Below are 27,372 nucleotides of genomic sequence, written 5' to 3' on the forward strand. Positions count from 1 at the left end.
CACAGCTTCCTGAAATCAGATAAGTGTTAGTCTGTTGTGCAAAAAATTCAGTACCTTGTCTAACCATATAATAAAGACTTGCCCTTCAGTTAGGAAGCACAAGTGGGCTTTTCTCTAGCACAGAAACAGTAAGTTTGTAACTGTTGCAAGTGTCTGACTGCTGTTAGAAAGATGCTAAATAAGCCAAACTTTGAACATTATTCTAACTTGAACCATCAGCTTGTCACTCTAGAAAACCTTACTTATGTGTATCATGAATAAAAATCCCTTCCTTCTTCCTCTCTGTGTTCCAGGTAGTTTCAGCATCACAATCTAATTAGCAGTAATCTGTCTCAAGTAAATTACTTATTATCTTTATTCTTCTGTTTCTGCTTCTTAAGATGTCTGTATTATTTAACAAACTCCACTGGCACTGAGAACTTTCAATGCCATCTGAAATAAAACCCACTTTCAATCACTTCTTACTAGCCACAACCCAAAACCTACTTCTTGAACCTTCTGCCATCAATATCTTTTATTTTTTATAGGTTCCCACTTCTATATCTTTTCATTAACTAATACTTCATGTCACACCTCTAGTACTGTTCTCCACATCAGCCTTGAAAATGTTTAGTCTTCAGAACATCAATATTTTGATAAACATTCACTTAGACACAATTATTTGGAGAGAGCAAAAAGATCTAATGAATTCTTCTGCTTTAAAAGAACTATTAGAGGCAAACATTTGTTGTCAATAAAGAAGTAAAAAAAAACCCTGCATGCAATTTAAGATCTTACCCTGAAAACAAATGCTGTGCAATTGCCAGCTGGAAAGTCAGAAGAACTGAAATCAGAAGACTGCCCAGCTGGAGCTCTTGAAACATTCAGTGGAACTTCAGCAGCCTCTGTGGCTAAAGCAGCTGTACAGGCACAGTGTTCCTCAGTGGCACTGACTGAGTCAGCTGGAAACACTGGCTGCAAAGAAAAGGAGCATTTTAAGACCTTAGTTAGCTTACCTGTTTGGTTTATATTAAATAGCCTTTAACATAGCCTTTAAACAAGTAAATTATACTCCTAGAAGCTGCTGTTCATTAAAACTTCAGTTAGAACTTGTAACTAAGCCTCTCATACCTAGTATTTCTTAATTAATTTCTTAATGTTGATTGAAACTATTTCTTATGAGGCAGTTGTAACTTTGCTAAGAATGCTGAATATGCCACAAAAAAAAGGGCAATTTGCTTTTGCTGTAATAACTGACAGCAGATACAGCCCTAACTTCTGTTCAACAGCAATCAGGTTCACTGGAGAGGTTTCATCTGAGTATATTATATTTATCTAACACAGTGTTTTCAGAGTGACAGCTGACTTTTTAAAAGGCAGAAGAAAAGTCCTGTTGCTATGCTCATGATGATGTAAACAATCACACTTACGTGAGAGCTCATGAACAATGTAAATAATTATACAGCCAGGAATTACAGTTGAGAATATTTCTCAGAACTAGAAAAGATTCGTATTTTTAATCAGGAATCAAAATGGAAGGACAGGAATGGGTTGTTCCTGCTACAAATATCTTAAGTTGCAAAGCTATAAACTGGAGCTATAGGTAAGTGTGGAACAGGGAGCTGCAGCGTTTCATGCCAGGGAAGAGCTGAAAGTCACCACTGATACTGGATTTTGTGGGATTGTACAGAAAAGAAAACCTTGTATGTGTTAGAAGTTAAACTGTTCTGCAACAGTGCTGTGGAAACTGTGCTCTTCTGTGTTTATTGACAGCCTTACCTGATCTGGGTCAGCTGTTTCCACTTTCTCTTTATGGGTTTTATTATTGCCAGGTTTTGCCCAGAAATATCCCACCTCTCCCTCCAGTGTTTCTTTCAGTTTCTTCTTCAGTGCCACCTGTTCATCTTACAAAAAAACCAAACAAAACCTCTAGTAAGAGTTCCTAATACAAACATTGAGCAGTTAAAGAAAAAAGGCATCAATGCACGTCTGCCCTGTTATTTTGACTGTAAAATAGACTACAAGAGTTGTCACCACTGTCTGACCAAACATGACTTTGCTCTTAAGGGAATGGCAGCTGAGACTCTGCCCAGAGATGCAGAGGTGACTGGGGAGTCTCTCAAGAAGAAGAAAACACCTGTCATGGGTGTAATAAAAACTGATCAAAAATATATTCTATACATCATAAATACCTAATTCCTTCTTCCACTGGGTCTTTTTAAATTCCAGTAAGGCTTTCTCCCCTTCTCTTTCACCCAGGGTACTAAATATGTCAGCAGGTTTCCAGGAATCCTTTCTAGGAAAAAGGAGGGAGGAATAAAAGAATTTTACCTAAAAAGCTAATCTGTTAATTTCAAAGGTAACTTTTTAAAGTAGTATTTATAAACAATCTTAATGTTATTAAGAACCTTAATACAAGTCTTTACTGGAGACACAGTTTTTGTAGACAATAACACAAATCTACCTACATAACTTTCTGTCCTGGCTGTGGACGGGCTTCTTGTTTTCTGCTTGAATCAGAGTTGGTTTCATCTGGAACTGATGAAACTTCACAATCTTTTTGGAGTGATGCTACAACATTTTCCTCTGATGCCTCATTAGCAGCTGTGGATGACATAAATATATAAAAAAATAAAAATACTTATGGACAATAAACTTTCTTCAGCACTGAGAAAATATTTTGAGAAGAGCAGAAAATTGCAAATTCCACACTCTTTAACAAAAGTGTTTTCAGCCCTGCTTATAGAGTTAAGACACATAAATTAGAACTTCACAGGGTATTTTTAGAATGCCAGACTTTTAGTAAATGCTTATTCATGGCTAAAGGCTCAGACTTTGGGACTCTACTTAATTGCAGTGTCTTATTCTCAGTGGCAAAGAGCTGATCCTCTGCACAGACCCACCAACAGGAGTAGGGGTGCAATGCAGGGAGATACACAACAGTTCTTATGCTTCTGAATAGAAGTGGGGAGGGAAAAAACAGCTACTCAACAGCAATATTTGCAGTTAAGCAAAAAGATAAATGAACATCTTTGGGCCAGAGGAGAATGGCAGTACTGCTCTTGAGACACATTGCAAGACCTGAACTCCTCACAAACCAGAAGGGCCTGTCTCTTTGAGACAGTGATACATGTAAGTCTTTGTTTCCTACCCCAATGTAAAATGGTTCTTATTTTGTGTGAAATATTGCCAAAACTGCTTGCCGGTTTGCTCTCTCTACAGCATGCAAATGAATTACCAACTCGAACTTAAGCTTTCACATTTTGCTCTGTTTCTGTGAAATGAACTTGTTCAACAGTTGGTATCTTACCCATTTCCTCTTGCTTTTCATTATGAGTCTCAGAGATGCTTCTACTTCCTTCTTTAACAATCATCAAGATCTGCTGGAGCTGTTCTTGTGTTAAACACACCAAACTTGTCGAGTCTTCACCTGATACACATGGGGTTTGAGGTTTTGGTTTAGCTTTTTGCACAATATCAGGATCCCCTGAATCAGGATATCTGTTTGTGCCATCTCTTTGGAAAATCAAAGAGTGACTTTTAGTTGTGGCTTCGTGTGAGGAGTGTTTAGCAACTTGCAGTTTTTCACCTTTTGTCATTGATAAGCTTGATTCGGTCCTTGGCTTTGCTACATTTTCCTGCTTGATACAAGCATTTTGTGTTGACCTCAGGACATGCCCGGTGTGCCTTGTTCTCAATGCCTGTTTAGGTGCTCTGGCTTTATTCCCCATCTGTCAAACAAAAAGATTTCCCCATATATTAAATAAGGAAATAAAATTGTATTTGTAATGAATGAAAACAAGATGAAAGCAACAAGTAAAATAAGTGTCATTTTTCTTCCTTGCTGTACACTTGTAATTATTTCCTATGTCTTAGGGCCTTTTTCTGGTTTTTGTCCTTCCCATTGCACTCCAGTTCACTCTGAGACAACCTGTATGACCAAACTGGAACTTAAACACACTTCAGATCTAGATTTTACCAGAATTCCTTTGAGGTCTCTGAAAGTTCTGATTTATGTGATTCCCTGTGCTGCTTTAAATTCTTGGCCAAGTAAAATAAAGCATTTTGCAAAGGTAAAAATAGTCACAGAACTTTGAATTCATCCCTTTTGACAGCTATTATGAACCTGAGAAATCACAGAATATCTCAAGATAAAAAGGACCCATAAGTATAAATTTCTCTTTCACAAATATAATTGATTACAAGTACTTAGTTCAAATGAATTCTCAAATTTCTCTGTTAACAAGCTAAATAATCTATGTATTCTAAAAATTTTTCCACTTACCTTCATTGCAGACTTTGATTTGTCTTTTGGGAAACAAACACAAACATATGAAAGAAGTATTTAATGACAACTTCCTCCTGGAAAACAATCTTGAGATATTAGTAAACTGGTATATTCATCTGGGTTTTGTAGGTCAGAGAAAATACTTTGCCTGTAACATCTGCCCTGATTTTTTTACTTTTTTTTTTTAACATATTTCAGTAGACACAATTTAAAAGTATATTAGAAAAAAAATCAGATATATTCCAGTAACAATTTCTAGTTTTATACAGATCTAATAAAATTATTGTGCCAGTCTGACTCTCCCCTGCTATTCATTATTTCTCAGAGCCCTGTGGTAATGGCTTTATCTCTGGTTACATGATGTTTGTCTCCCTTGCTGAGATGCCATCCATTACTGCTCCCCACATCCATGCCCTGAAACACTCTTCAGTCTTTTAACCCAAATCCTAGAAGGTGCACAGAGGTGTAGTGGTCTCAAAAATAATAGTAAGTACCATTATTCAGTGTAATACTTATGAATAAAGAATATTATAATAGAGGGAAAGTGGTACTCGAGAAATCCTGCACATATAGCTAATGGAAAGGGAGAGAAAATAGTAGAGATACTGTTTTACTGGGACACATTTATTGGAAATAAGGCTCCTTCGGCTGCATAATGCACTTACTGCTCCGGCAGTGGATGCTGATCATTTTGCACTGGTAGCACCTATACCTTTTTTTAGCATTAAACAATTGAAGAAACTGGAAAACTGTTGTTAAAGTCTGCAAAACAGCACTCTTAATGACTTCCAACTGAGATGATCATTTTAAAATTTGGGAGTATGCTGAACTCTTGTCCTGCAGGGACAGGCACTAAATCCTGACCCACCTTGATAATGTTTGGGTAGTAAAGGTGTTCAGTGGCCATGCTCATCTCTGGGTTCTCAAGCATTCAACCCTCATCTGAGTAGGTAAAAGTCACTTTTTGACTTCTTTTTGGCTATTCAGAAATTAAATTAAGTGTGATTCTATGTGCTATTCAAACCCAACTTCTCTGTGGAAAGGAGAAACACAAATGGGGGTTTTTCCCATCATAGTGGGGAGATGCATAACGTGAGACTCCAAAGTGTGCTGCTTATGTGTTATTTTCTTTGATTTTTTTTTCTGTGTAAGAGAGAAGCATCTGTCTCCAGCAGCAGCTTAAGCTACTGCAGAATAATCCTGCTTTAGTCCCTAAGACTGTGAGCGGTGTCTGTCAGTGCAGAAAACCGAAATTCAGGACTAATACAATCTGATGCAATTTTTGACATCACTCTGCTCAGGGAAGTGCTGTTTATATCAGTGCATAAACAAGTTAATTTCTGGAGAAGGCTGCTTATTCAAGGCTAGTTCACAGTCCAAGGCAATGCTTTATCTTGGAGCACTCTGGAACATGCACTGGCCCTGTGCAGCCAATGCTGCTGCTGCTGGTTGTAAAGAGAAAGCTGCTGTTTCAGAGGTATTGCAGAGTTTATTACGAGTACACTGGTATTCCTTCCTGACTGAAAACACCACATAAAGCCTCATTAAACAGCTGTCTGGTAAATGCAGAAAATGAAATATAATTTAAAGGACATTAAATGGAGACTTTCTGTATTCTGAGTATGTAGAACAGCTTTGGAAAGTAGCTGGAAAGTAGCAAACATATGTCTGACAAATGACAAAAATAGAATTTATTAACATTTATCATGAACATATACTGGAAAAGTCTGTCTCAGACGGTAGTAATGAGATTTGGCCTAAATAAACTGCTTATTGAAAATTAAAAATGTCAACTGCCAAATACTGAAGCTGCTTGCAAGTAAAAGATGATTGTAATGATGTAATTCTTTGTAAATTAAGCAGAGAGTTATTAGGCCTCTTTTTCCCTGGTAAGTAATGTGATACAAAGTTTAAAAAATTATCCAAGTATGCAGTTGATACACAATAGCACCTTTATGAATAGAGTCAAGACTACTGGCCACCTGTTCACCAGTGGACAGACAATTCAGAATTCACTATCGACCTCCTGTTCAGAATCAAGGTCCTGAGTAAAAGGACTTGTCAATAATAATGCACAAACATTCTTCCTAATCTGAAAAATATTTCAATAAAGCTGTGCTTCCTGTTGCTTGGATCTTAGGTTTAACTTCAAGAAGCTTTAAAGATTACTTGAGATAAATGATTAAAAAAATACCAGAAGCAGCTAAAATTAGCCTAGGCTTTCCATCCAGCACTTCAGTTTCAAGCTTCAGTCCATCACTGCAAAATGAGAGAGAGAATGGAATTTGAAATATTAAGTAATCTGATAATGTTTACATTAATAACAAGGACAATTGTACTTAATTATAAGACAGTATTTACTGTTGGTCCAGATGCTCTTTCACATCCCAAGCTTTGTATGTTGGGAGAAGTTACTTAATACAAAAAAATCAATGTGTGTTGAAGTTTTTACTACTGATACTGAAAAAAATGGATTTGTACGTTGCAAGAAGGTGCCCCTCACATATATATATATATATAAATATATATAACTATAGTAATACAGAGCAATACGCCTGCCTCAAGAATTTCATCATCCTACAATATAAACTGTGTGCTACAAAAACGACTCAACAAGTCTCGCAGAATGCCAGCACTGACCACAAAGAGGGGCTGTGTTCTGGTAACAGCCCTTCATTGTGCTTCCATGCACAACAATCCACCGTTCCAAATGGAACAAGCTTTGTTAGAAAGGTTTATGAAAAGAGAAAAGCGTGGCAGTGCTTAGGCACAGTACACAGACACTGTTTTTCTTCCGTGCGGTGAGAAACCCTACTGTGAAGATCAGTGTTCAAAGTAACACGTATCTTCAAGCTTTCTTTCATTAAAAAAATAATAAAAATTAAACAATCCATCAAGAACGAAACTTTCTCGGGAGCCGGGAGCGGTGTGACCGGAGCCGCTCCCCCGCAGCCGAGCCCATCCCCGCTTTGTGCCGCACCCGGCGGGGCGCGGAGGGTGCGCGGCCCCCTCGCACCGCCGAACCGCGGTGTCCCCGAAGTCCCATCGCCCTCCACCGCTTCCCAGACCCCTTCCCGAGGCCGTGCCGTGGGACGGGCCGTCAGTCGCGCCTGTGCCGCTCCCGGTTCCCCGGCCACGCGGCAGCGCCACGCTGCGCTCCGCGGGGGCGAGCGGGGCTGGGACCGCCCGTGCCCGGGCAGCCGGGAGCGCCTCCCGGCCCAGCCCAGCCGTGCCCCGCTCCCTGTCCCTCCTTACCCCAGGTTCATGGCTGTGCCCGGCGGCCGCGGAGCCGCGCCGAGCTCCGCGCATCGCCCACCCCGTCTCCGTGAGCCGCGGCCGCGGCCCCGCTGAAGGAGCCGGGCGGCGATTGGGCTTCCCGAAGGCGGGATTTGCCAATGGGCTCCTGGAGCACTGCGGGGCGGCGGGGCCGGGAGCGCTGGGGGATGGAGTCCCGCACCCCTCCCGCGACGGGGAGCGCCGCGGGGATGGAGTTCCGCGCCCTCCTCCCGGGGGATACGGTCCAGCACATCCCTGGCTGCCGGGAGCCCCGGGGGATGGAGCCCCGCACAGCCCCCGCCGCGAGTCCCGAGGGATGATGTCCCGCACTCCCCCCGCCTCTGGCCCCGCCGGGGGTGCGCAGCAGTTGCCGGGAGATTAACCCCGAGCTCGGGCGGCTGCGGGAGCCCGAGCTGCCTCCGGAGCGTGGGAGGGCGGTGGCTGCTCGCTCGCCTTTTAGTGTGTTTATTCATTTATTTTCTGTGTGGCTTTGGAAAAGCGGACAAGCCAGGAGAGGGGCGCGAGGCTGAAGGTGGGGGACGGAACGGCGTCTGGAGCCGGGGGGGCTGCGGGAGCGGGATCCCGTCAGGAGAGGAGGGAGAGCCGGGACTGAGGAGGGAAGGGTCGGCCGGGACGGGCTGGCCCGGCGGGAGCGGAGGGCGTGGAATCCCCGGGAGCGAACCAGCGGGGCCGTCCCATCCCTCCCTCCTGCCGTTCCAGCGGGCGGTGGATCGGTGGGTCGTGTCCCGCTCGTGGGCTCTCCCGGACTTGCTTTACTCTGGTTTGCCGAAGTGGTTTCTGCATCACGGTCCTGCTGAACTTTGAGATCCGGCCCCTCGCCATCGCCGCTGGTTTGGTGGGTTTCCCAGACCGCGCTCCAGGTGCTGGTGGGTGTTCCTGAACCTCCTCTTGAGGAGCATTGTAGGAGCGGAATATTGAGCACTGTTGTTGTGTAGGTACAGCTTCTGGAATAATGGGATCTGTAAACGTGCAAATCAAATGAATCGACATTTTGCCTCACTTTTAGGAAAAAAATCTTGGACTTTTATCAGGAGGATTTGCTTATGTTCAAGAATATAGTCAGATTCGATGAAATGCTTCAGAGCCCATTTAGATATTTTACTATTCAAGATGGCATTTAAGCTTATGCTTAAAGACAAATGCTTACTGAAATCCTTGATTTCAAAGTAGGTTAAGACTTGTCTTGAATAGTGCTGCTTCTCGACGCGGTTAATTTTATCTGGATAAAGGTACCACACATCCAGGGGCAGATCCTCTGTGTTCTCCAGCTGTGCTTACTCCAATATACAGAGACAGAAGCGTTGCACTTTGGAGATTACAAAGAAAACAAATAAACAATAATAGAAAAATAGACAGTGAGGCTGAGTCTAACGTGTACACAGAGCCTCTGAACTGCTCTGTTTGTATTTCTATAAAATTAACATGTCAGTCATCAGACAAAATTAAAATTTCTGGGGGATTTTTTTACAAATATTGCTTCACAGCTTTTTGTTTGGTATTTATTGATTGATAGATGAGCTAAAAAGTCTTTGAAACATTCATTTAGGGACTAGAACAAGGGAGGAAAAGAAAAGAAAGCCAGGAATTTTTCTCAGTAATGCACTGCTCATGAAATCCTGTGAAGCACAGAACATACAAGATAAATTGCTGATAACTGCTGCCATTTTTGGCTGCCTTTTATCAGTGTCTCTAAGTCTCCCTGGGATGCCATCAACAATAACCTTTGAAGATTAATTTGTCTATCTGATACAGTGTAGGTTCATCATTAATTCCAGGAATTAAAATCTGTTGACAGTGATGCAAACCAAAAGAACACTTGCTTATCAAAGTGTTGAACAGTGCTTTCCCCCAACAATATTGAAATCTGATTCTTAAACATTAGGAAGGACATTGTTTAATTTGGATGAAATTTCAAACAAGCCCCATGTGTCTCCTTATCTATTGGCCAACAATAGCAATTTTTTTGGTATTCCATACAGCAGTTTTTTATTTTATATTATTACTCACTCCTTCCCAGAAATACTGTTTTAAGATATATCCCTTTAATGAATACTAATGCATTTTCTTTTTTAAAATGTTTTTGTGTCTGAAACAATCAGCTCTTCACTTTCATGGATTTCATATGCCTGATTTCAGCCCAGCTGTTACAAGGTAATAAGACCTGTGAGATTTCATCCCCTGCTTCACAACGGATTTCCCACATAAATAGATTTCCATTATACTTGCTGAACTTTAAATAATATAGCAAACAGACCTGGCTCCTAATTTTTGTCTGAGACAGCAGGTGGCAATATAATTTCAAGCATCTCTTCAAAACTTTGCCATAGAGAAAACCATCTTATAAGGACTATAAAAGAAGTTTTACAGTCCATTTAGACTTCTTTTGATTTTAATATTTTGTAAATCATCGGTGCTTTGCTAGGCAAGAGATAAGTTCTTCCAAAAAACTGACAGTAGTTGGTGAGTAGTTTCAGAACTTGGGAAAAAAACAGTTCTGCTGTGTTCTTTGTATATGAGTTATGGCCATCTGAAAAACCTCTTCTATGAATATGGAACTGGATGCTTCAAAACTGGCAAGTCTTTCAGGCCTTTGATAAAGTACTACACAAGGTAAAATTATTTGGGCAAATAAGCAGATTTTAACTAATGTAAAAGAATTTCCTACACTGTAAAAAAATTATTGATTCTGTTAATGCACACTTGGCTTTGTGTTCTCATGAAGGCCAGATAACTTCCTTTTTTACTTTCAAACTACCTTGGAAATATCGTGTGTCATTCCCACATCAAGAGGCAGAATTCTAAAAATATCCAAAGTCCCTTAACTGAGCTGCAGTTTCTCACAAACTAGCCATGAAATTAATTGCCTTCAACTGACATACATTTTTGAAATACATGACTATATAATTTACATATTAGCATCAGGCATTTGGCTATTTTGGACTCCAGGCTTTAGCCATGCATTCCAGACTCTTTGGGGTAATATATCTATTCATGTCAGTAGGCCTGATTGTATGGACTATATTCTAACTTGCCATGATTCCATACTATAATTAATTGTTTTATTTACTGATTCTTCTCTGCAAAATTTCATGGGAATATTAGAATCCAAAATAACAGGCACGATAGAAGTTGAAGTGAAATATATGAAGACATCTAAAGATTATGTTTCCTGTTACTGCTTGTCCAAAAATACTGCTTAAAGTGCTTATGCCTTTAGAAAGGAGTATAGAGGAGATAATACTTGTTTCTATAATGCAAGGGCTGTTGGAGTGCCTACAGGAAAAGCATTACCAGGCTCTATTTCATTTCCTGATAATCACCAGCATTCCTATGCCCTTGATTTATCAACCTGGAGGACTGAATGAAAATGCTTTCAGGCTACATGCATCTCTCATAAGGATCATGAAACACTATCAAGCACTTCAATCACTCGTTAATTAAAGTTTTTAACAATATAAGCAAGGTAAGAGGATGAGATTTCAGTGGGAGGTAGGTGTTTTGAAAGCCCCATCAGGTGTTTGTCTTCATCTCCAGACACACAAATGCCATTAATATCTTGTCATAAGTGACTTAAGAGAACAAGTCCTCTTGATTTTTCAATCACTTACACACTTGTGAAAACCCCACTCAGAATTGTTGGACTTGTTTTGCAGGGGAGTAAATGGATTGGCACAATGATTAAATTCAGCATTGTTGGTGATACTTTCTGAAAGCTGGAACAATGGATGTTTGGCCTGGGATTGGGTTTGTAAATGCATTTACAATACAAATGCAGCTGACAGGGTCCCCCAATAATACATTTCTTTGGGGCTTGCATATGGAATGTAGCCAGGTTTGTGTTTGGCATTGCTGCTGCATGGGTGAGTGTCTTTTAAATAGCTGAATATACTGCTAATGTGGTTTGAGTCCATTAACTTCTATTCTTTTTAACTTACTTTTGGAGAAAGGGTTCCCAAACCTTTTCAGAATAACATGACTTTCATAGAAAGTGTATCCTTTTACCCTACAGTGACAGAGAAATCATTATATATCCTCTTAATACTTGTATGTAGTTCCTCTGCCATCCCCAGTCATTGCAGATATAGTAAAGCAAACCAGGAGTGTTCTTAAGGTGTGTTTAATTTTTCTTAATGAAATTTAGTAGTTTGAGCCATAGGAAGCTCTGTGCACAGGTGAGCTAACAGCAAATGCCTGCCAAGTGCTCTACAGGTGAAGGCTGACATGGAGATCACTGCTGAAGAACAGGAGCTCCCAAACCTTCAAGGTGTCTTACCTGCAACCACACAAGTTCAGGCTTAGTTTTCAGGTCTTCTGAAGTTAAACTGGAAACCTAAACAGTTTTGTCCTTGCTTCCAAAACATTTTAGGTAATGTAAATGAAAGTTTTTGGACTTGTTTTCTTGATTGCTTCCTGCAAAAAGCAACACGATGAAAAGTAACTATCAGCTGAATGCAATCAAATGCCAGCATGAGATGGAGTTAATCTTTCGCTGGCACACTTGACGATTAATGAAATGAGCGTATGATCTGTGTGCCAAAGAAAGTCAGTGCTGAAATCAAACAAAATCTTTCTTTCAAGAAAATAATTTGCTTTTCGGTACTCCAACTGATACAGGAACTGCGTGTTCTGATTTTAAACCATTATTCCGAACAGGAGCTGTACGTGATGTCCATAAATTAGAGTCTATATCTGATATCATAGATTACTTCCTACTGAGAAGTTTTTAAACACTAGAATATTTCTAAAATATATTCCTCTGTGGCAGAGGAATTCAGTTCCTGAAACCTGCCTTTGTGGCCAAGAAATGGGCAGCCCATACATCTCATACTTTTGTTCTCAGTGGGGGGTATTGCACATTTCCTCCCTCTTTACTGGTGGATTTAAATGATAGTTATGCTTGAGGCTGAGTCCGTAGGTATTGTCTTTGTAAAACCTCTTAATGAGAAAGATTGGTACTTTTATATTCTGGTGTATACACAGTTTAGGCCAAGCATATGAAGAATGTAAAGAAAGTATGTTCTTACTGCATATGTGCTGGTGAACAACATCAAACTGAGAAGAAAAACTCAGGAGTAAACAACCCAAATTTCTGCCCATTGAAGCCTACAACAGCAAACTTTTCCTTTTATAACTTTCACCTCCATCAGTTTGATTGGGCCACCGTCAGATCCACGGGTGGCAAAAATGGCTGTTGCTCCAGTGGGGTTGCACTATATCAGAACAGCAACAAATCTTACTTTCCAAATGAGATAAACTCTTCAGTTAACTTCTTGAGCTTTACAGCGTTTGCCAAAAGGATTTCTGAAGTATTTTCTGTATTCAGGTATCTCATGCACATCTATGAGTGGTGCATGCACCATCATTTGTAGGAATTTTCAGAGATTACATACATAACTGGATTATTCTTAAAGAGGCTACTGAAATAACATTTTTTGAAGTGAACCTTGCTTCAAAAAGGCAGGTGTACTTGCTGTGTATTTTTTGTCTGTTCATGGCACTTCCAAGTTGCACAGGGATGTTCTTGTCACAATCAGTTCCTGTCCTGTTTCCTCACATGGCAGTCTTAGCTGAAAAAAATCTCATATCCATCACAAAACTTATTTTGAAGTTTATGTGACTGAAAAGGGTTTCTAAGTTGTGTTATGATAGAAGTGGTGCTAAGTGTAGAAACTCACCTTTATTACATGGTAAGGCAGAAGGTGATCAAGCAAAGAATGGATTGTGGTCTAAGTCAAGTACCTGAGTGGCTGCAGATTCTTACCAAGTTTTCTTTCTAAATCTTAGAACCCAAGAAACAAAACCTCATGGTCTAATGCTGTAATGCACAGTGACTGTCAAAACACAAAGGACTGGAATCATATTCCTTACAAATATATTCCCCATCAAAGGATGGGGAAGAATAAAGTTTGCATTAAAACAAGGGTATTTTCTGGTAACAAGATTAGAATGTTAATTATATAATGGTAATATGTAGTGTCAAGTTTGGATTTTTAAAAGAAGTTAAATTACTAGTGATCAGCTTATCAAGTGAGGATGGACCAGTGTACCTTCTGAATTATTTGTTTTTTTTCCTGAAAATATATTTTGATATAGTTTGTAATAAAACTCTATAAAAGCAAAGATTACCACTTAACATTTTATTTTTGTCAGGAAAGCATCTCCTGCAAAATACTTACAAATGAGTTTCTTCTGCACTCTTGACTGAAATGCATTATGCAGAAATCTGACAACTGTTCAGTACAATTTGCAAGCTGCAGAGAATTCAAAATAGTCTTTGATGTCTAGGCAGAAATTCACTGTACAGCAGGGAGTTTAGGTTGGTTCTCTTCGTTTTATCAGCCCATGTTGTGTTTAATTAAGACATGGCAAGCATCTCAGGATTAGCCTTTGACAGCTGAGAGTTTTTGCTTCAGGTTAATAAGCCTGATTTTTTTTCTCCTCTCCCATTTTTCTCCTTCATAAAATTCCAATAGGCTGTCAAATCTTCTAATACTTTTCTGGAAGGAGCCTTCTTTTGGACAGAGATATCATATTGGCACTGGTGGGTTCCTCAACTTCACGCACAGTAACTGTCCCAAGTGAGCTGACTGGATTTTACTACATAGCAGAAGCTTTTAATGTAATAAAATTCACATCTCACAGCAGGTATAAAATAAATGTTGGATGTGAGGACTGCAGAAACTGTCCTTGCAAGAAATCAGGCAGTGTGGGTTGGAACATACACGAATGAAAGCTAAATGAGAAGCAACAAAAACCTTAGCAAGAACAGCAGAAAATAATAACCAAAACAATTGAAGCAGTAATGATGTTTATTTGTACTTGTTATCAAATATTATCATAAACCAAGAAAAAACTGTAGTAAATCAAACACTGATAAAGTAAAATTACATTATATGTTAACAATTAAAAATGTCATCTTAAAGAGACCAAAAGTGTGGAGAGAAGAGGGAGAAAATTAAGTCCTGGGCGTACCAAAAGTGGATCAAGCCAGTGATTTTTCCTGAGCAAGCACTTGGTCAGGTACTATGCAGACACCTTTCCTGCCTTTCCTATTCCACTTCAATATAAATATACTTTTAAAGTGCAACTTATCTTTAGAAGAAAATGTCCATAAATTGTTAACCCCCCCCTATGATAAAAACAACTATTAAATAAGGAATGTTTATTAGAACTTGGACAAATCCTTATGCAGAGGATCTACTGGGAGAAAGCACTGAAACAATCAAAGTTAAACCAGCTGCAGAAATAAAAAAAAGAAAATTACAGCTTTAGCAAAGGAATGGGAGTAATTATATTTCCATTACTTTGTATTATATTTTTTGTCTTCTTGGGATAAGATTTAACTTACTCAAAGTCTGAACCGTTCTGACTGCTGGAACTTGGGCGAGGGGACGAGTCAGAAGAACCCCTGAGGGAAAGAAAAAAGCTTTGTGCTCACATTGGAATGGATCAGATCTGAAAAGGGAAAGGTACGTTCGGAGCTCCTGGGGCTCCTTGGGCTCAGTTTTTAAAATGAACTTTTGGGGGATTTTAGAGCAGACTCAGCTCTGAGTTGCACGGCTACCTCAGCTCGGGAAATGAGGGAAGGTAGGAAGGTGCTCATTTTTTTGCAGAAAGTAAATGGAGACCTGTAGCATCAGAAACATAATCCAACAGCAATAAACAAACATCCTGAGTAGCAGCATTAGTTAGAAACTGTTCAGCTTGGAGAAATCAGCCATGAGTTGATTTGTCCCTTCAAATGAAATGTAAAAAAACAGGACAGTGGATGATTGTCATTTATCTTGCTTTAAGATAACTATATTAATTTATATCAATGGATATCCTATATGTCCATTTATTGTAACCTGGGAAGTGTTACAGGAGACCACGCCTTCTTTTATGACATGACATTGTCAAGGATGGCATATGTTAAAACATTATTTTTTCTTCAAAACTGAATGTTTTGAATACTTTTTCTAATCGTTTCTGACTGAGGGGAAACTATAGAAACGCTACACATTAAAATAATCAGCAAGGGCATAGCAAATACAAATATTACACTATATTTTACCATGACTTAGGGAAAAAAATAATATACCATTGTGGTATTTAGTGAATATGTGATCATTTTGGGCATTTAGAAGTTTTGTTGAGATGACCAATCTAGATCCCAGCATTTTTGTGTGGTAAGGGAGGAGAAGCACATCCAGGGGCCAGAGGCTGATACGAACAAGCAGCCATCTCTAGAACTGTTTTCAAGGTGCTTTTGTATTTTTGCTACTACTCTGATTAACAAAAATCTTCAGTATCAGCAGACTAAATATAAAGGTACTTGTGCTGAAGGATAAATAGTAGGATTTTCTAACAAATTCTCTCATCTCTTTTCTGCACTGTAAACTATCATTTTCATAGGCATTTCCATATTTCTTGTCCTTCCCCTTATCAGTATCTGGTTTCTTCCCAAAATATTTCACCTTCTCTTTCTGCCCTTGAACTGTACATTTAATTGGATTCATGCGTAGGAATGGTGGGGGTGGGGGGAGCAATAAATTGTTGCAAACATCACCTTCTGCATCATTTGGAGTAAGAAGAATATGAAGGAAGAGGTTACATGGCTAGTTAGCACAATTTTCTGTTTGGTCTCATGGGTTTTTCTTTGGCTGATCATTCATTTCTTTATGGTTGTTGCTGAGAGTATTTAACCCAAAATGTAAAAGCAAACCAAAATATGATTGTCCTTTTCCTTGCCATTTTTGGTAGTCCCAGTAACTGTATTAAGAATTCTGTTTGGCAAGTAGAATTTTATATGCATTTTCCAAAGATACTGTTAACATTACAGGTTATATGTGATGGGTGAACTCAATTAGTACAATATCATAAATGCTCCCAAATGGAAAGTTTTATTATGGTTTTGCCTTCCCTCCTTCAGAATTCCACAATTATAATTATGGTTGGCAAGAGGTGAAACTTTATATGCTTTTGTAGATTTATAAACTGTGTCCTAACAGTTCAATTTCCAGAAATTCCTAGGATTTCTTTCATATTTTGTACAGTACTTTGTAAATCTTTGACTGACTAAATGATGCAGAAAAAAAGTCAACCAAAGCAGTAATTGCAGGTTCAGTGCTGAGTAAAAGAAATAATTGCAGAAATTGATTTGGCTTAAGAAACATCAACTACATTGAATCCCCCACTGCTAAATTTAACAATAAAAAGGCTTTTAGAATTAGAAATGTTTTGCTTTTATCCTTATGCTTTGTTTTTAACCTGTCCAAGCCTTGTGTGTAGCTGAAACAGAAAATGCAGCATAATGGATGGAGATTTAACAAAAAAGAAAGAGATGACCTATGCTGATGTAATGCTTTCTGTCATCTTTTGTGTGAGTCTCCCATTTTGTCAAGTTTTCTAAGCGAAACTCTTTAATTGTAATGTGCTTCTTAAACCAAATTGGGCTTGAACATGGGTATATTTCAAAATAATTTCAATAAATCTCAACAAATGTTACTTGCTGAGTATTATCATTTTTGTTTGTGCTTTAGAATTTCTGAAGATGTAAATTAATTTAGATGTAGTCCTAATCAGTCTTTGAAGAGAATGTTAATTATATCTAGCAATAATTGTTTTGCAGAAAATTGGGAAATCAGCCTGGATCTCTTGAATGGTTTATGATTCAATCCCACTTCATGAGTAAGCTTTGCCAACTGTTTTGTTTCCACCATGAAAGCTTTATGTATGTGGGGGTGTGTGTACACACACACATATATTAAATATATATGTATGGAGTTCTTGTAAGTATGCTTACACAAAAATCGAAGTATACACTGTATTTCTTTTCTGTTAGTTCTGAAAGGTCCGTACTGTTGAATTAGATAAGGCTGAATAGAAACAGATTGGGACACTGGTAATTCAGGATATGCTTTTTGAACAGGCAAAGGAGCTTTTTTAAGAAAAGGAGATTAAAATGTTGTGCCATAGCTTTCAGAAATGTTCTGTGCTTCAAAGGAAAACACACTTATCTAGCTGCTACAAGATGAGACTGAACTTGGTGATGACAAGCGTGACAACAAATCAGCGTGTTGCTCACTGGAGCTCGAGTCAGTCTGGTGTTCCTCCTGCAGTGGTTTTTCTGTCCTGCTGCAATGCCAGTGCACATCTGATAGTGCTGCTGTATTGTGCTCTGGCACAAATGAAATCTGCCAGCCATTATTACAGTAGCTACAAGTAATTTTGCCTCATACTTGCCCAAATCTTTCCAGGTTATAAAATATTAGCAATCTCCGAAAGGCTGTTGTATAATGTTACATCGTACCTAGTTTTTTTAACTGAGTGTGCTTTTACAACATGGGTGTTTCAGAAGCATACAGTACTGGATCATAATCATAAGAATGAGCCAATTTCTGTCACTTTTATGTGCACTAAATAGGTAATAACTTGGGTTTAAAGGGATTATTGCCACACTAATGAAAGTTCTAGGAAAGGATTTGGTATCAGGAAAGCAGCAAGTGAAGAGGCTGCAACACTGACAGTAATGACTATTTATGTTTCTAACAGTGATTAAAAATATTTTCCCTGAAATTCTGCATAATTATTTTTAGCCAAATGTATGTCTGTGAGTGCTTTTTGACTTACATTTTGGGAGTTCAAATACTGAGCTAGATAGTGTGTGTGGTAGAGCTGTATGGTGTGCTACCACTATCCTGTCAGAAATGCCCAAATGGAATTTGCAAAGATAGCCTGTGAAGCAGCCCTGTGGTCAGGAGCTGAAACACATTCATTGCTACTCCTGAATAATCAGGGTGTAACCTTTTCCCTCCCTACTTCACCCTTTCATTTGCAAAATTGAACAGCATTAATAAACTATTTGATTGGGTTTTTCTTCAAATATGTTAGATTATCCTCTAAGTGGCATCTCTCTTGCATAGCCTGTGCACTGCTCCTGTTTCCAGTAACACAGACAAATGCAGTTTCATCTCATCTCTATGGCTACGTGGCGTTATGCAACATGACTTTTGAGAAATTGTAAGAGATGGGCTTTTTTTTCTGTTAATGTTTTTTCAAGGTAAATACATTCTTTTGTTCAGTCTCGGGGAGAAGCAAAATACCGAAAATAATAATATTAGAAAGGCTAAACGGTTCTTTGTGTGTATGATATCTAATATTTCAGAAATGATTTAACTAATTGGCAAATTGAAGGACTGAAGCTTTGCACAAAAGCTACTTTGAAAGGGTTTCCTTACTGAGGCCTTGTTGTATCCACTTCACCCTTACAGTATAAAAGAGGTTGTTGTTTGTTTGATCTCTATATATACATAGAAATATAGAGAGATAATACACAGAAGGGACCTGTTGTCTCTATGTCTTTTTTCACTTCCATTTCTTTCCTAAAAAAGGAGTTACTGTGTTTTCTTCTTTCATGGTAAGGAAATGAACAACAACGTAGAACACTTAAGATCTTCCTGAATGACCTTTGTATGCTTGTGAAGTTTGAATAAAACAAATAACACCACCATGGAATTAAACTAAACTTTTAAAGCCACTTGAAATGTCATGGAGATCATAAAATGCTAGCATGTTTGATTCTTGGTGTGGTGAATGAAAAGAAGATGATGCCTGTGACGCTCAGAACTATTTGTCATGAGTGCAAAATTAAAAAAAAAGGAAGAAAAATAGGGGCAGTGGGACTGTTGAGTGCCTAAAGGGCAGAAGTTTCTGAGTAATTGATTAGCAACCGATTTATGAGAGTTCTAGGATTAAAATCCATTTTATGGGTGTTTCAGAAATGGAGCTATTTTTTAATTTGTAATAAGTATGGTACGGACTGTGGCAATGAAGAGTTTCTATTCCCTCCTTCCATCTGTGTTCTACATCCATCTGTCATACTTTATCCTTGTTTAGGTTGAAAATTTTCTGGATTTGGGCAGTGTTTGTATTTACAAACTAAACAACCCATAGGGACAGAAGGTGTGAGACCTGCTGGTGTCACCACTTGGCAGCAGGACCCCTGTGACAGGAAAGAGGCCATTTTTGTTACTGGAGTTGCTAAATCCTGGCATTCAGCGCTTATCACAAAATAACTAAGAAAACAAAGCACAGTTGCATTCTACTGTCCTAAGGACACACCACTCCTGAATAATAACAGAGCATCCAAAGGATGGCTGGAAACAACTGGCATCTGAGTGACCAGAATGATAATACTGCCTTAAATACAAGGCTCAGGCTCATCAATAAATAGATTTTTCTATTAAGATAACAAAGACAAATATCTGCTACTGTATATACGTGTTCTATAGTCTTTGCTGAATTTAATTTGACACAAACAGGATTTGTTAAACTAAAATTACACAAGCATTTATTTTAGATTTCTAAGCTCTCTTCTGGTCTGTGGTAAATTTATCCAGTTAACTGTATGACAGCACTTTGGAGATAAGAACTGTTCCTTTTTCCTACAGAGATATGTATTTAATATAAACAGAAATTTACATATATACTTACTCAAATTATGACTAACAGACAGGTTGAAACTGCAAATAAATAAACTGGGAAATTTAAAAATAGCTCAGAAGTATCCTTACTGTATTCCTATAAAGTATGATTGTATCAGTCAATAGAGCAGTAGAGGGCAACGTGGCCATGGCATGAATCTGCACTCTGAAATGGCACTTTTCTTGGTTTTGATTTTTTTGAGTTCTGGTTTTTAGGATCTGAACTTTTCAACTAGAAAGACTGTAGCCTGATATTATTAGACATTGAAACATAGAATCATTTAGGTTAGAAAAGACCTTTTAAATCACTGAGTCCAACCATTAACCTGTCACTGCCAAGGCCACCACTGGCATGATGAAACTTATTATTTTTTTAAAAGCACTCCCCTTATAAAATAATATGCAATTTTTTGTGTAGTAAAGGAAGCCTCAGTGTGTTTTACACTTCATTTGAGCCATCATAAACTGTCATATTAATTCCAGAGCACAGTATTTATTTACTTATTTTAAAATTTGTATTGCTTTTATCATGACAAAATAAGCAATCTCCAGCCATGCTATTCATCTAATCAGAAGAGCATGTGAAGTTAATTTCCAGTGGGCTCTGTGTGAAGCACATTTATTCCCCCCTACCAACCCTCATTCAGCACAGAACTTCTACCACTGTCACTTCCACCCAAAGTACCACCTTATGATAAATGAATGTTTGAAATTCACTCAGTCTATTTTTTAATAAGAAAAAATGTACCACAGCATATAAAAATGGAAATTATGTTTCAGAAAATGTAAAATTTTTTGATAGATTCCCTTCAAACTCAGAGCATAAGAAGAGTGTGTCTTATGAAAAGGGGGGACAAAATGTGAGAGATTCAGTATTTTAAATGAGTGAATCCTCAGTTTGTGTTTCTGTAATCTGAAATAGCACTGATAGTGCTAGAATAGCTAGGAAACAGTTACTCTAGTTTTTGAGCACAGGAACTGTGCAACCTTGGGGGATACTGATCCACCTTGAATTCTACTATAAGAAGAAAACAGCAGTCTCTGAGATAATATTGTACCCTATTCTATAAAAACTGACTGCCAGAGGTGATTGGTACAGGGATCATCTCTGTGCTTAAAGTGCTGACCATTGCTAGACCTGGACTAATTAAAAAGCACTTTATCAGTAACTCAGCAGCTTTCACTTGTTCATCCAGTATCTGGTCCATAACCACAACCATAATTTGATTGCAATATAAAGTTTCTTTATTCTACCACTAAAATTCCGATTATTGCAGTACTTTATTCTGATCTTTCACTCACTTCTCTCATTCATTTCTCCCTTAGTTGATTTTGTTCTACTTGCTTGGGTCTTAGTCATTTCCACGCCTCTGAAAGTGTTCTACTTTCCAAGCTGATGTGCAAAAACCATCTCTAAGAAGCATGCTAATTATATGGATGGGTTTGGTGACCACAGCCTAAATTTCAAATAGCAATATGCTGCTCGTGAATATTTCTGTTCTATATAAGAACTACATGATTTTGGAAGCTCTCAATTTGAGTTTCAGTAGCATACAGGATTTGTCTTTTAATAACTCAGTGTAGGAGAACTGCAGTACCCCAACCGTCTGCTTTATGCTGAACTCTCTGAAGCAGCCAATTTTGTCTTTCAGAACGTGGCTGCTGCACATGCTGGGTGCTGATTACAAGTATTATCTTAAGAGAATCACTTCTCAATATTTAAGAAAATTACTCTTCTTTTAAAGTAATGCTTTTGTGCTTTCATACTCCTGCTGGCTCCTCTCACCAGGAGGGAGCTGACAAATACCCTCATTCACTTCCATGGCTGCCTTTGCTGCTGCACTGTTTGTGTTCAGCAAACAAACTGGGAGGAACAAGAAGGCTACAAACAATCAACAACCTGCAGCTTCTCAAGAAGCAAAGAAAGTAGCTTGGCAACAAAAAGAAGACCTGTGGTATAGCGCAACCAGAGTGGTTTGTCCGTGTAACAGGACGGGAGCAGCGTCTGAGAAGGGCCTGAAACAGATTTAAAGGTTCAAAGCCTTTGGGCACCTGATCTGCTTTACAGAGAGCTCATGAAAATCAAATGCAGGTAGGAGCCCTGCAAGAAAGAGTGTAACCAGGATTTTTGCTGTCATGTATTTTTCCTTCCCTACTCACTTTTTGTGTCCGTAGGTATCACACCCAAGTTCAGGGAGTGTGTGCCAGAGCCAGCATTAGAGGTCTGGAAGATCTGGTGGGTTTGTGCGCACACAACCTGAGCTCACCTTACACTCCTGAGTACCTGCTGCTGTACCAAACTAAATCCTTTTTAAGCCTGATCTTCTTTCTTCACTTCTGTTCCTTATAATACATTGTGAATCACCATAATCTCTGCTCTGTAATGAAACCACAGAAGTAAAGTGCTATTTCCCTCAGCTAATATAATTGCAAACTACTATAAATCAAATAACTGTCAACTTCCAAAATACTTTGTTTTCCCTAGTTACGCTCCCATGTTCCCATAATTTTTTTCTCATTAAATACCACAAAGTAGTTTTGCTCAGATTACCTTTTTATTTCTAAATGAACCCTTCTGTCCCTGTAAGCACAGGCCATATGGTTTTTTAGGATCCTAAAATTGCAACTGCACCTTAACACCAAACCCATGAATCCAATTAGCTGCATGAAAGAAGCAGGCAAAATATTTCCAGAGAGATAAGGCTTGTGCAAGGAGGCAATATGTTTTCTTAGACCAATTGCTGTAGCTGCAAAATATTTCTACTAATTTTCAAATGCCCTCCACAGCTGCCTGGTCAAGGCATTAAAAAAAAAATGCAGGAAATAGAAATATGGTTTTGAAAATCCAAAGTACATCTAAATAAGGAGCAGAGAAACGTAAGTAAGTTCAAATAAGATACAGAGAAACGTTATTTAAAATACTGCTGCTGTTACTACTGCCCCCTGTTTTATCCCAATATCTCTCTGGTTCCTCATTCATATTAAAGACAGTCATATCCAGCTCTCATACAACAGTAGTAGCACAGTCTGCTCAGGGATCAAGAAATCATGCACTGTATTGTACTCTGATATTTCATGGTTTATAGAAATCTTTTTAATTGAGCTATACTCAAGTGATTAATGCACTTATCCTCCCCTTCACAGTGGCTGCTGCTGCTGCTGTAACATATGGTTTGCTGTCTGCCTTGTGCTATACATATTTGCTTTCCAACTGCCCTGAAGATTTCAGAATAAATTCTGTACTGCATGGCAAAATACTCCTTTACTCAACATGAAAAATCTTGTGGCTTAGAGTCTACAGTTCACTTGTATAGAGGAGTTTTAAATCCTGAAAGAGTGAAAAATGGAAGTTAGGTTTCCCATTTTTTTTCTCTTACCTTCTCTGTGGCTGATAAATTTATAGAAATTTTGCATTGCTGTTTCTTCCTCCGGCTAGTAATCTAACTAAAGAATTTTACCAGTGCCTCTATTTGTTTCTATTGCCTGATTTTTTCTGGGAGTTCTGAATCTGCTTCTCGACATTTCTATATGGCTTCAGAATACATGATGGTTTTCTTCTGCTTTTTTCACATCTGCCAAAAGAATACTCGATATTAATGGATTGACAGGAACATACATGTTTCTTCATCCTTAAAGGTGAGTGAAAGATAGAGCAACAACTGTTTATAAGTTTTATTTTTCTTCCTGGGTTTTCTGGTTTGTAATTTTTTAACTGCTTCAAATAAGTTTTCTTCCCAAGATTATGTCTGAATGATAAAGAAGAAAAAAGTATGTGGAAAATAAAGTTACTATGGTATATTTAATCCATAACCACAACTGACTGGAAACAAAATTATTAATCTCTACCAGCCTGAAAGTCTTTTTTTTTTTTAAATTTGACTCTTCCAATAAAGTCAATTAAACAAGTTCGCAAAAATGGACAAAGGAAATTAGTAATAGTCACACACATGGATTTTTTATCACTCTAAACAATACTTTATCAAGTATTTACAAATGATAACAGGAAAAAACAAATCCTTGAATTTGCAAGGCCTGTATTATGAGAGCCACCTTCTCCCTCATTGCACAGTCACACCTCAGGCATAGTCATGCTCCCAAACTGCATATGCTGGATTTTGCAGTCCACTAGAAATAGAAGTGCCAGACTGGCAAGGAGGAATTCCTGTACATTGCCAGCCATTTTGTACCTCTTTGCAGGGAAACGTTACATAATGTCAAGCCAACAATTAAAAATATTTTTCTCTATATATATTACCTTTTGAGCCTTCTCATTTTAAATTTTTTTCTATATAATTAATAAATTCAAGGTTCTCTGTTGAATCTGATGTAGACCTCCATTACTGGTATATACGTACATTCTTCTGTTACAGTATGGGGTTGGGTTTCTATCACTGAAGTCACAAATTGATCTTAGTCAGAACAAACGATATGAGTGGAATAGGATGGGAAAGTGGGATTTGAGCAATGAAGGAAGTAGAACTCTTGGGGGAAGAATGCAAGCCAATAAATAGGAAGTTGACTCCTGGATCTAAAGGCCCCTAAACACCCACTTCACCTGCAATCATCGATGCTAAAGGAGGCTTTTATTTAAGGCACATTTCAGGTTCTGAGGGGAACTTATTCATGAGATCCTTCTGTGGTCATAGAATCAGCCAGATAGGAAGAATTTCACCTACAGTTACATTTATGCCAGTAGGTTACACAGGTTCAGGAAGCACTTCTTGGCACGGCAATTTAACTGTTTAGTTAGAACAGCACCTACCATTTTTTGGAATAGACAACTCCCTCTCTCGCAGTTCTCAGGCATAAGTTTGCTCATGTTCCCAATACAAAACCTGCATGGGAACAGCCTAATTTGGCTGTAGATAATCGTCATAGAAATACTGATAAAGGGATATTTTCAAAACTATATTTAACCTTTCTTTGATTTTAAAGACCAGCACATAAAAGCAATATTCAGAATGGCTTGTTCCAGTAGTTATTCTATGTCACAGCACTGGCAAAAACCTCCATAACAAAATGGAAATCTAATGGTTATGAGATCTTTTTGTAAGTAATCCCTATAAAATGGGACAACTACTTCAGTGAAGATCCTAGAGTATATGACAACTATCTGGTTCCTGAAAGGTATGATTCCTTAATATTTAATCTTAGGTTGTATATGGAACAAAAAAATTACATTGGTAAAATCTAACCTTCTTGTGTTCTCTAGATGGTTTATTTTACACAGTATAACTGCAAACATGAACCACAAAGCAAGAAAAGTGTTTTTTTTTTTTTCTTGAAGGGAAAGTTCTTCTTTCTTTTTTTCTAGGACTTTGTAATGAAGAATGTTTCAAGATTGTGATAAACTTAGCCTTTGTATCATAGATTTTTACTGGGGAACTTTTGCTAGGGAATTTTTTTTTTCATGTTTTCATGCAAAAATACCAAGGAGGAGCACAAGTATATGTGTAAAAACACCTCTAAACCCACCATGTAAATTGTCTAAAGTAATTTATAAAATAAATGCAATTTAATTCCCCGGAAATGCATACTTTGTGTAATCCTGTGAAGTGGATATAAAGTGTTATCCTCTCAAAACAGTAGTTCTATAAATTATCTTCAGTGTGTCTGTGTAGAGTAACAGATGGAAGACTATCAAGTCTTTTTATTATAAACGTAACTGTTGTGGGAATCTCACACCTGCCATGTAATGTCAGTTATTAGCTAATTAACAGTACTGTGAGCTGGATTGGCCATCCATGGTCAGGTGTATTGAACACTCAGTTCCTCAACAGAATCTATGAGCACAAAAGCAGGGAAGCATCTGCAGGTTCATTGTCAGTTTTGAAGCAGTCATACAGGGCTACTGGTTTTAATCATTTTCACATTGTTCCTTAATTTATTTGATCTAGTGTGGAGCTGTTCATCGTAGAAATTTGATTCCTTTTCTGGACTACTCCAGTGGATCGAGTTTCTGCCTCCACCAAGCTTAGGTAGGTTGGTTCCTGCCCAAGTCCTTTCACATGTGAATGTGATTAAGGCAGGACCTCAGGCTTCAGTGCTCAGCTGTTTAAAATTGGAGGATGTGGCCAATAAAAGGCTCCCTTACTGAGCAGCTGCCCTTTAGCTCTGTGGAGAAAAGGTAAAGTAGTGGGGTGAACAGTCCCCCAACATTAATTTTGTTTGTAGCTTCCAATTTCACTGTAGAGGTTGGGATTGTGAGTAGGGAAGGAAATCTCAGTTTCCTGCAACTGCAGAATTGAGAGGAGCACCTCGGTTGCCTTCAGATGAAGTGCCTCAAGTTGACACTTGTAAGTAAAAGTTTTAGTACCTGGCTTTAATTTTCAGGAATAAGGTAGACCATTGGAAAGCTTACTCCTTACTGAAAAGTCAGTTGGACTTTAGCTCTGACATGTCTAAACTCATTTAGGTGCTGGTTAATTTTTTTTGAGAGTTTACTAGTCAGTGTTCATTTATCAGCAGCTCCAGTCATTTATGAGTCAGTGAGTATATTCACATGTTCAACAGTGGTAGCAATAATGCTGTATTTCCAGAACACAGATCCAACAAGGAAAAGGAAATTTTAGGTCTTAAAATATTAAACCCAATTCAAGATGCTTATGCTTTAATTGTTTTCTTTCCAGAAATTATTCGTTGGGAAGAACTTGTGTTATGAAAGTAACTTTCTGGTTTAATCCTTCATGGGAATCAAGTATTAATATTAATAAAGAGCACCTGACTCTCTTTTCCAAAGAAGAAACACATTCACTGGACCATTTATTTGATGGTTATTTACAGAATTCTATCTGGACAAGAGCTTGTAAGTTCTACTGAAAAATTATAATGAACTTTGAAAGCTCTTGTGAATACAATAAACCGCTAAGTTTTATCAAGGGCATTACTGTTGCATCTATTTGCTTTGTGCTGCAACACACTGTAAAAGGAATTATTAATTCTGTTTCTTGATAATAATCTAATCTAACATTATCTTACATATTTCTGGGTTTTACCATTGAAACATAGAGGGATGACCTGCATGATCATGTCTTCTTTCTGTTTCAGAAGCTTCAATGTTTATAGTAATATTCATGTCTTTGTGTTGTTTCTATTCTGCTGTATACTTGTGAGGGAGTAATTCAGGTTTTCATACAGTAGTATAATACCAGAATTTTCACAGTTTTTAACATTTAGTTTTAGTTAGAAAGTAAACTGTTACATCATGTTCTTGATTTGGCTTTTGTGATAGAAAATGAAAGCTGAAGGCAACTTTGCCACTAGGGAAGCACAGGGGAATGCATCAGAACAGGTTCAAGGAATAAAGATGAAATGCATTCTCCTGGGTTTTTAAAGCACACACCT

The 27,372-nt window shown here is 38.2% G+C and overlaps 1 protein-coding gene across 1 annotated transcript in view; it reads right to left on the bottom strand.

The window, feature by feature from the left end:
- CCDC66 (coiled-coil domain containing 66) overlaps positions 1-7,717 on the bottom strand; it is a 20,058-nt gene extending 12,341 nt beyond the window's left edge. Inside the window, exons 1-8 of the mRNA XM_027884759.1 lie at positions 7,523-7,717; positions 6,462-6,526; positions 4,265-4,287; positions 3,290-3,710; positions 2,448-2,583; positions 2,172-2,275; positions 1,759-1,883; positions 778-954 (exon numbers count right to left, since the gene is read on the bottom strand). Coding sequence (XP_027740560.1) covers positions 778-954; positions 1,759-1,883; positions 2,172-2,275; positions 2,448-2,583; positions 3,290-3,710; positions 4,265-4,287; positions 6,462-6,526; positions 7,523-7,533 — 1,062 coding nt within the window. The 5' untranslated portion in view covers positions 7,534-7,717. The remainder of the gene's footprint in view (positions 1-777; positions 955-1,758; positions 1,884-2,171; positions 2,276-2,447; positions 2,584-3,289; positions 3,711-4,264; positions 4,288-6,461; positions 6,527-7,522) is intronic.
- Positions 7,718-27,372: the final 19,655 nt, after the last annotated feature.

The sequence above is a fragment of the Empidonax traillii genome, unplaced genomic scaffold, assembly GCF_003031625.1.
Source record: "Empidonax traillii isolate 1590-97213 ecotype Southwest subspecies unplaced genomic scaffold, ASM303162v1 scaffold155:size2260171, whole genome shotgun sequence".
In the NCBI taxonomy this organism is placed as follows: Eukaryota; Metazoa; Chordata; class Aves; order Passeriformes; family Tyrannidae; genus Empidonax; species Empidonax traillii.